Raw genomic sequence first — 10,555 nt, 5'->3', positions numbered from 1 at the left:
TTTATTGTTGTTATAGTTACATTGATGTTTGTTATATTATTTAGCGCTGCATACCATTTGTTATATTTTATTTTTTGGTGTTGAGGATTGCCTTGTGTGCTAGCTGCTATCTTGGGATTTGCGCTCACTTACCCTTTTTGAGTTTTCAATTGCACATGATTGAAGTATTGAATGGTTATGTGAGATCATGTTAGTAGATGCTGGTTGTGTAGCTTACTCAATAGAGAACCATTTGTTCCATCTGTTTTGCAATAATTTACTACTCCTAGTAATCACTAGCAATTTTAGCAACAAAACTAAGCTGCTAACATTCTCCATCATGAGGTGGCTGCCAACAAGTGGTTAACTCTCTCAGCATAAAGAGGTTAGCCATGCAGCTTAGCCCATTGCTGAATGAAGTAGCTGTTTGGGTGTGATGATGATGATTTGCCCCAGCTGGGCGTATTAGTGGCTGGTGGGAGGAGGGGTATAAAGGTCAGCTTTCTCCTCAACCCTGTACATGCTGTTCCTCTTGTAGGTAGGATGGGTTTAGGACTGTTGCGCCCTGTTAGGTGCTTATTGCTGCTAGTCCTGATTTATGGACCAGAATTTGGATGTGCTGGAGATGGAACCTTGGTGAGACACAGGCGCCAGTTGGATTGGTGGAGGAACTACCAGCGGGTTGTACCTACCCAGGGGTTTTCTAATGGGGATTCCAGACATCTTTACTGGGGTGGTAATGAGCCTGTATATGGGTTTGGAGCTTCTAGAGGTGGTACTCAGTGGGGTTTACCAGGTGGACATGCTGGTGGCATGTTCCAAGAGCCCCCTGCTGTAAGCTCCCCTAGGTCCCCTGTCAGTGTCCAGTGTAACGAGGACAGCATGGTGGTCCGTGTCCTGATGGATTTTTATGGGATTGGAAAGCTGATGAAACCTTCTGATCTGAGCTTGGGACCCCAAAGCTGCAAGCCTAGCACCCAAAGTGCTAACAATGCTATCTTTCAGATCCATCTCCAGGAATGTGGCAATTCTGTGCAGGTATATAATTCAAGTCATAATTTGACTTCCCTCTTTTTCCACTAAACTTGGTTACTATTGGTTGTCCATGGAATATATTCCACTTGCTGTTAAAATGTCAATCACTTTTGAGGTGCAGTGAAATAATTTGAGAGCCTGGACCTCCTTTTTATATGTATACTAGAGGTAACAAAGATGTAGAATGGAAGTAAATGCCTAACATTCTTGCTGAGTTTAGTGTTTGTTGCAGGGTTGCTTAACTATGGACTAGTAGCTTAATGCCTTGTATTGGTAATTGATCCTTTAGCTGGCTGTTGATATAAATGGTCTGGCAACAGGGGTTCTTTAAAGCCTAATTCCATAAGATAATTCTACCTATCAGTGTAGACATCCCAAATCCTGAGATTGCTACTAGCTGCCATCTTGGATGTGATGTCAGCAGCCCTGATGGACTAGGAGCCATTACTTGTGATTAGTATCTCCTTTCACAGCAACTACACAAGGCTATGTGAGGATGGGTGGAGGCGCTGGGCCAATTGAGTAACTAGAGTTTCAGAGGAGACTACAATGTGTGAGGAAACTGTGCTAGGGACTTGGCATGTTCTGGGGTAAGATAATCCTAAAATAAAATGCATCTCCATTAAGCTGTTTGGTCTAAAGCTGACACCATTTCGAGTAGCTGTTGATGGTCTTCTAAAAAAAATGTAACTACTTGACTGTCCTGAGTTGCTGATATGACAGGTGTAGTTTTCTTTATTTGAATCCTAAATGGTGAAATCTCATCAGAATGATGGCTAAGTGACTAGTCTATTAAAATGGAGATCCAACAATGTATGTGTTCTACTTATCTACAGATGACTGCAGACTGGGTTATCTATTCTACCAGCTTGACCTACAGACCAACCTCCTCCATTCCAATTATCAGAACCAACCCAGCTGTGGTCCCCATAATGTGCTACTACTACCGGTGAGTCTATACTAGGGGTGCCGGTTTAATGGCAAATCTTTACTGGGCAAGAACTAAAGGCATACATTTAAATGGGACAGTGCACCTGTCAGGTTTTCTGCTTCTACCACATTCTAGATTCTTCCTTCACATCCTATCTTAAAGGCACAACAGTGTGCCTCTAAGTGATGTCTCCTTGTCATTAACAAGTGTCCATTGGGTTCACTTTCTATGCCTCTTGGTAACTGCTCAAGATCATTTTTGGGTTATTTCTGTTCAGTCTAAGTGGTCACTAATCTTTTATTGGGATACAGATGATAAATCCCATGGGCTTTAAGCCTTCACTCAAAACTTTGGGTCTAAAATTTGAGATGCCACAATTCAGATGTTTGGCTGGGTTGTATTGGCAGCCCACTTCCTACATGGGTCCTAAAGTCTTCAATTTTGGGTACAACTTAACACTGCCTTGACTACATTACCCACTACAGCTTGTGCCTCTGTCTCAATCACCAATGAGAGGATTGACAGTGATAGTATATCATATCTTGAGTCTCTTCATAAGTTTTTCTCATGGTAAAATGGTAGTGTTATCCATCTGAAATCTTATATTTCCATTTTGGCTGAAGAGGGATTATGTTGTCAGTACCAGTCTGAAAACTAAGTATTAAGCTAGGGACCTATGGTGAATGCTGTTCACTTGAACCTTGAGACACAGGCTGTGTACTGAATCTGGCATTATCTTCTGAGTTTCTATCCAGAATAAGTTTGCACTACTGTTCTCTATACTAGCTACATCTGGTAACATGCTGGTTTGACAATCTGTAATCTGCAACTAGCAAGTCGGCAATGGTAGCTACTGTCCTAATTGCCTTTAAGGGATGCCATTAAAATGTTTAATTTGGATCTGTGAAATTTTAAGTTGATTGTACTTCTGGCTCATTGACTTTCAATTCTTTCCTCTGTATAGACATGCCAATGTGAGCAGTAAGGCCATTGAGCCAACATGGGTTCCATTCAGCACCACAGTGTCCTCAGAGCAGAAACTGTCCTTTTCCTTGCACCTAATGATGGGTAAGTGAAGGAAGGCTAGGGGGGGGGGGGGAGGTGTTGTCTGATCTAGTCTAATCCTGTCTTGTTTCTATAGAGGACTGGTCTGGCCCTAGAAATTCTCCAATCTATCAGCTTGGAGACGTTCTCTACATAGAGGCTTCTGTGGACACTCGGAACCATGTCGGACTGATCCCTTATATTGACAAATGTGTGGCCACCATATCTCCTGATCCCACATCTGCTCCTAGTTATGACATCATTGCAAACAATGGGTATGTTCTTCCAGAGCAGGTGGGGGGAGAATGGGGGTTTTGCCATAATGACCTCACTCTGACTACTCCTCTGCAGGTGTCTAGTAGATGGACTGCAAGATGACTCCTCTTCAGCCTTCATCACCCCTAGGATTAAGCCAGACAAGCTGCAGTTCACAGTGGATGCTTTCCGATTCCTAGAAAAGGATGCGTCTCTGGTGAGGACTATTTAAATTAGTTGCAACAGATGGGCACCTTTTTTATATGAACCAGTAATCTACTTCCCAACTCATTCTTTCCAGATCTACATAACCTGTTACCTGAGAGCGTCTGCAGCTACCAAAGTCCCTGATCCCACACAAAAGGCCTGTTCCTATAGCAAAGCCACAAAAAGGTGAGATGGTAATGGTTGTCCATGATTCCATGTGTTCCTGCACAATTCCCCATAGCAATTTTGCATATCAAATATGTATTGAGAAACTTCTGCAAAAGAACTGAACTTGGCAGCTGAAAATTCTGATCAATGTAAATTATGTATAGGTAACCTCTGATGTCTCATTGCCTTTCCCATCCCATGTACATGAATTGTTGGATAAGAAACCCTTAGCACTAACAGTTATACCTGAGAGCCTCAAAGTGAGTGACTTGTATTATGGGCATGGTGCTATGTATCTGCTTGTTAGGACTGACATCTCTTGTGTCTGCAAACATCTAACAAGAGGATTAGAGCTGACCTTTAAGATGAGTTGTACACCTATTGCATTCCAGAATTGCAGTAGGTATCTGGTACCAGGTAAGTTGCCTGGGAATGTTTACAAAGGCAGTTTAGTGTACCTCAGCACATCAGTCCAGCAGAAATCCCCTTGCTGTTAATTTGTACTTTCCTAAAATTTCAAATGTATAGACTGAATCCCACACGCTGCTCTTAGTTTTTGGAGGTCCAGTTTTGCCATCTTCCATGGCCTGAGTGATGGCTGCTACAATAGCATTCAGAAGCCACCGCACAAAATGGTACAGGGCCTGGTAACAACTGTAGAAATAAGCTGCTATTCATGCACTAGCACTTGCACCCACTTCTGTGGGTTGGGTAAGAGGATGTCTGATGGGCAAATCTTTGGGTAGGCTGCTAAACCTCTGCTTTTCCCCACTACTTGGGCTTGCCAACACTTGAAGGTAGCCCCCCACACTCCTAGTGAATGACAATAGGATATGAAAAGACTGAGGCTGGACAAAGCATAAGGTATCCCTGTCCTGGCAAACAAAGCATGCTGGCAATTGATCACAACCCAAATGTCCTTATTGGAGACACCTAGTGGCTCACTACCAAACCTATACCTTAAAACTGATTTCTGCTTTGTATGGAACCCCTGTCTTAATCGGCCCAGTAGCATAACATGTTTGCTACAACCTGGCCAAAAGTTAGTTTGAATGGTAGAACATTAAATAAATTTAACAAGCAGAGCACAGGAAAAATAAGTACAAATCCAGTATCAAAAAGAACATCAGAGGTAGTTATGATCCATGGGGATAAATAAAAATAGTGCAACATAACCGTGTGAGGAAAGGATCAATAACCAATATCACGGAGGTATAACAAATTGCTGGAGGGGGGGGGGGGATCCCCTGGCACTGCATGGACCAATGTGAAAGAACCTCTGCATAACCAAGATGGTAAATTGTAATTGAGGAGAAAGGGAAGAGAAGGGGGTGGGGAGCGGGGACTGCAGTAAGCAGCAGCGAAATGGCTGTCAAGTGTCACGTGGAAGCAACCTTGATGTGCATAGCATGGCATGAGCCATAGTCCAAATGGTTCGGCTGTGTAAGGGGTAGGTGGGTGATGGCTCACATGAGGACTACCACACCATGGGTTCTTCTGGTTGAACTAGCAACCTGTAACAGGGTCACTTTACCTTGCTCTTGTGCTATTTTTCATCAATTCCCTGGAATGAGGCTGCTGTAGGAGCAAACTCAACATTAAAGGTGGGCCTCATGAATGTACTTACACCACACCATACCTGTCCAGTTAACTCTGGTCCCCACACAAATGCACATCCTTCCACTATAACTTGCACTTGGGATGGACACAGCCACCTGTCCTTGTCCACATTGTGACAGGCTCTCAAAAGTTTAGCATTAGGCTTCCTCTTTAGTGTTTGGGCTCAGATTAAGCCCTGCTAAACTTCCCTTGCTCCAGACAACTGTCATATCACAGGACCAGTGGGCTGGATCCATGGAGACTAAGCCAACTCAAGGTGTGGGTAGGAAGGTCTACTTTTAAGAAGCATGCCTTGAGCACATTCTACTGTAACTAAGGTGTCATTTTATGACACAGAGAATGGCTGCGATTCAGCGGATCTCAGCTATTCTCTGGTCATTCACAGTTTATGACACTCAGGAGATCATGTCAGCCCTTCTCTGGAGATCTGTGTTCTCCCTCCAGATTCTCCAGCCCAGAGCTGGAGAATCAGAGGGACCGCAAACTAAGCAGAGATAATTTACCTCTGCTTAGTAAACTGGTCTTTTACTATAATCTGGAGAGATTATAGTAAAATGAGCCGTTTTTCAGAGTTTGTAGACCGTTCTTCAGCGTTTGGAAACCGTTCTCCCTTCGTTCGGAGGACTGCTTCATAAACTGCATTCACAGGAGAACTTTGTTCTCCGAGAATGCCGGAGAACTGAGCAGCGATCTATTACCGCTGGTTCACAAACAGACACCTAAGTGAACTATCTTCTCTGGTAAGAATCCAAGTTCAACTTTTTTTTTTTTTTTTTTTTTTTTTTTTTTTTTTCCCTGCTGGTGCAAATTTAATCATGCCTTGCTGGGGTTTTCTTTCCTCTGGCTCAACCAGACTATGTATGTTACTCTATATTGGACATTATGAAATCAAAGTGAAAACTGTAGACTGATCTGACCATTTTGTCTTTAGCTGGTCTGCAGTTGAAGGCCCCAGCAGTATCTGCCAGTGTTGTGGTACAGGTACCTGTAGCAATCCTACTGATCTGGCTGCAGGAGGAAGGGGTCAATTTGGAAGATTAAGAGGATTTGGAAAGAGAGAAGCCTTGGATGGTGAGTGGTGTTGGGGCTATTTTCTTACAGCTGCTATATACTATAATAGTATTCCTGTTTTAAGAAGGAAAACAAGTCTTCAGTGAGCATATTGAAAAGTATTGCAGTTTAATTTTGATGTGACTTTAAACATTTAGGAATTTGCTCTAGGTCTTCCTAGATGAACCAACTGAGGGGGTAGTTGTCTGCTAGACTAGTTGGTACATTGGCTACTAAATTACTTACCTTGCCTTCTACCTACAGCAATACATTTCCTCTTTTCCTAAGGAAAGATTGGAACCATACAGGTTTCTAAAGTCAAATTGACCTTTAAGAGGACAAAGTGAGGGGATGGGTGTCATTGGAATAAAATTTTTTTTTATGGGATGTCCCAATTAACTTCCCCTGAGTGATAACTGAATCTCTGTGGTACACAGTGAATCCTGACAGCTCTAAGGTATTGCCTGTGCCAAGGTTTTTCAAGTAGAGAATCTCCTACAGACTAATACTGCTGACCAAATCTCTAGGACCATGACATGTAAACAGACCTCTGTAAGGCATGGGTGGCCAGGCTAGAACCCCCCATGATGTATTGCCTCCAATGGAGGCTTTTCCTTAATCTACTCTCCAAAATTAGAACCAGAAGAGATCCCCAAATCTGGGGGGGGGGGGGAGAACCATTTTTCTAATTCCTATTGTGTGCCCCTTGTGATGCAACAATTTAAGATTCATGTGTCTATAATGGGTGGCAACGTCTGACTTGTGGGCTGCAAGCTTGAACAGATTGTGCAAAATTTGTTTCTCTTGACCTCCAACTTTCTCTTCAGAACCCCATACAGAAGAGGGAGAAAGTGTCACCACTCTGGGACCTCTGATTGTGGTTGAACCTAAACAAAGGGATGTTACAGCTGCAGTGACAAAGGAAGAGTCTGCCCCAGTGGAGCTCTGGGTATGGGTGGCTGTTGGATGTCTCAGTCTTCTTCTTGTACTTTTGTGTGCAGTAATCATTGGAAAGTCCCTGATGAAAAAGCCACAGTATGTGCTAACTGTTGAAAAATAAAAAAACTAATTTAAATCTGGTTTTTGCTCTTTATTTATATATGGCATAGTGGTACTTTGTTACCCCAAAGGATCTTAACTAGTATTCATGTCTTGGGTATATTGATGCACTTCTGACCTCCTACAAAATACGCTTCCAGTGGGGGAATGAAGTAGTGATGTAGCTAAAATTGATGTAAACTGCTAAAAAAATTAAAGTAACACCTCTTAAACGGAGTATAGCATAAAGTCATACTCCAGGGATAGTGATCTGGTCAGGTAAGTAGCTGAGGGTGGTTCAGTTTTGGTGATTGAAAAACAGGGGTGCTAGATGGGCTCCCTACTCCCATCTTTTCTCACTTTCCACTAGTTGTGCATTTGGCTAGGGTCAGTGTCACTACTGGTAGCATGAGGCCATACCTGGACCCTACAGAGGTTGCACAGGCAGTCCAACTCCTCCAGGATGGCACATCAATACCTACCATTGCCAGAGTTTGCTTTGTCCCCCAGAAAAGTCTCTGCTGGCATGTAACAAGATGTTAAAGAATAAGCAATATCTTCATGTACAATAGAAAACACTATTTGGGGCCTTTTAGTATTTTCCACTTTGGTCACTAGTCCACCACATGTTCCTTAGCCTCTTTTTTGGTCTATATTAGGTATAAAGCACTTATGGGCTGAGTGAATTGGACACCCTCCTCTAAATCTGTGCTCTCCAAACCTAATACAGCCCTTTGCTTGCTTTTTTATCTGGCCCTTTAAGTACTATTTTCGTCCTATGCCTCCCCCTGACGGGGCCCGTGACTGCCATCTAGTGAATATTTGCTGTTTATTGCAGGCAAATGTGATATTTTCTTGGCTGTGATCAACCCTCATCAGTGTCAGCCTAAATTGGCCCTTTCTGTTGGCAGGTATCTTATTTACTAAGCTTGTCATATATATTATATCATGTCTTTAATACTGTGAAGAAATTACTTTAGTCGTGGATCCTAATTTACAGTGCAGTCCACGGCTTATCTTGGATCGAGGAGATTAAATCCTCATTCAGTCTCAATTTGTCTGTTATTTGAGAAACACATTGGGGGTTAGTTACTAAAACTGGAGAGTGCAAAATCTGGCGCAGGTCTGCATAGAAACCAATCAGCTTCCAGGTTTTGCCAAAGATTAAAGCTCCATTCACATCTGAGCGCAGTGTTTTTATACATTTTTTTTTTTTTTGCACATTTTACCACAATTTGTTTGCGCCTTTTCATACAGCATTTTGTTTTAAGCTCTGGTGTTAATTTTAGCTAGTAGAGAAATATCATTTGTTAGGTTTTTCTGCTTCAGCTTTTGTTTCTTTTATTTTGTAAGGGGTTAGAGTGAAGGCTAAATTAGGGTCAGGATTTGGGATTAATTTATTTTTTTTAGTTATCGTGAGAAGGTTTACTCCGCATGCGCCCAAAAATCATTAAATAGTCCCATTCCTGCCATTGGCCCCTGCTTAACAAATGTGGCCTAGGGAAGTTTATTTTTTAATAACCCGAATATACACTTCCTAGTCCCAAAAGCATTAACCTGTAGAACTCTTCACTCTCCTCTTCACAATGACCAGGCCGATTAGTGTAGTTTCAGCCATTGGGCCATCTTTCAGGAAACTTGTGCAGACCTGACAGGCAGAGATATGGCCAACTAAAGGAGTGCATGAGGGCAGCTAACGATGCAGCTGCTTGAGGCAGTGGCTCAGTTGTCAGCTTTTAACAGGAAGTGCTGTTAGTGGCAGGATCTTCAAGTAAGAAACTTTGCAATAGATTCACTTAAAGTGTTACTAAAACCCTGACCCCCGCATTTGCTATATCCACTCTCCCCGGACCCCCCTTTAACTATATCTGGTCTCCACCCCCCCACCCCCCTCACCTGGACCCCCCTTTAACTATATCCGGTCTCCCACAGAACATGGAAATACAATTTTAGTAAATATAAACTGCTAAATACCTTTTCTCATCAGCAGTTGGAGCAGTTTTGGGACCTCTATCAGTGTCCAGCAGAGTACTGGTTATAGCTTGTAGGAGGAGTTTTCTTTCTGCTCTAGGAGGATGCAGAACCCCTGCCCTGTCTGGACACTGCTGATTGGCCCTGTGCTGATCACATGCACTCTCCCAAGGAAAAAAAAATCTCCACACAATGTCTTATCAGGAGATAAGAAGGGAAGGCTCAGAAGACAGGATCAAACAGCCTTTTTACACAATGCAGAGGATTAACCCCTTGGGTTCCCCAGTGAGTATAACAAGCATGCTTTACTGCATCTACAGACTGATTGTACTGTTGTGGGTTTAACTTTATGATAATTCATTTAAGAACACTATACAGTGAGGCATCATGTCAAAATAGATTTTGGATTTCATATACCTTAGTGTCTCTGCAATATGAACTACATTATTACTAAGACACAACAAGACTTCATAGTTACATAGTCTGGCTGAAAAAAGACAAAAGTCCATCCAGTTCAACTATAAAAAAAAAGTTATAATCATACACCCACAGTTGATCCAGAGGAAGGCAAAAAACCCAGCAAAGCGCAATGCAATTTGCTCCTGCAGGGGACAAAAATTCCTTCCTGATCCCTTGAGAATCAATCGGATCTTCCCTGGATCAACTTTCCCTATAAATGTTATATCCAGTTATATTCTGTGTATCTAAGAAAGAATCCAGGACTTTCCTACAGCAATCCACTGAGCTGGCCAGAACCAACTCTTGAGGGAGTCTATTCCACATTTTCACAGCTCTTACTGTGAAGAAACCTTTCCGTATTTGTAAAATTAAAATAAATCCTATTTGGTACATTTTTGCAATAAGTGTACATTTCCCTATGTTTTATCCCATTATACACTCTAAACACAGAAAAATATATGCTGAGGTGCCAGAAAAAATATTGTGCTCCTAACCTTCCTCTTTGACACGACAAGCAATGTGTTTTTAGTTTTGAATTACAAAACTGTCAGTCCTGCTTTATTTCTGTTGCATTATAAAGAACCTTTTCTCCTCCATTGCCACCCCCCCGTATCGCCATAACTTATCAACTCACACAGTTCTAGGGACTTCAACAGGTATTTTTTATTCTTATCAAACAGATAAAACAAACCAAAAAAACCTTTCAACTGTATATTTAGAGCAGCCTTTCTTAACCAGGGTGCCTTGGCAAAATTTCTAAAAATTGCCCCAAACTTGTATACAAGCCAGCGGGTGGAA

The 10,555-nt window shown here is 42.2% G+C and overlaps 1 protein-coding gene across 1 annotated transcript; it reads left to right on the top strand.

Annotated features, from left to right (window-relative positions):
• Positions 1-522: 522 nt before the first annotated feature.
• Positions 523-7,349, top strand: LOC149452489 (zona pellucida sperm-binding protein 3-like). Its single transcript, XM_089689162.1, has 8 exons — positions 523-1,017; positions 1,851-1,963; positions 2,910-3,013; positions 3,087-3,264; positions 3,341-3,461; positions 3,546-3,637; positions 6,171-6,310; positions 7,117-7,349. Exons 1-8 carry the CDS (start codon positions 523-525, stop codon positions 7,347-7,349), a joined length of 1,476 nt encoding a protein of 491 aa, XP_089545288.1.
• The last annotated feature ends 3,206 nt before the right edge of the window (positions 7,350-10,555 follow it).

The sequence above is a fragment of the Staurois parvus genome, unplaced genomic scaffold, assembly GCF_062004578.1.
Source record: "Staurois parvus isolate SC_StPar_1 unplaced genomic scaffold, SC_StPar_1.0 ptg000470l, whole genome shotgun sequence".
NCBI lineage: Eukaryota > Metazoa > Chordata > Amphibia > Anura > Ranidae > Staurois > Staurois parvus.
The sequence above is the reverse complement of the archived record's forward strand: the minus strand, read 5'-3'. Positions and strand labels throughout refer to the sequence as shown.

Bases quoted from the DNA above. Each gene is read 5' to 3' on its own strand.
- LOC149452489 (XM_089689162.1), top strand. From the start codon at position 523: ATGGGTTTAGGACTGTTGCGCCCTGTTAGGTGCTTATTGCTGCTAGTC. The intron at 3,462-3,545 runs GTGAGGACTATT...CATTCTTTCCAG, and splicing joins TAGAAAAGGATGCGTCTCTG to ATCTACATAACCTGTTACCT. The intron at 3,638-6,170 runs GTGAGATGGTAA...TTTTGTCTTTAG, and splicing joins TATAGCAAAGCCACAAAAAG to CTGGTCTGCAGTTGAAGGCC.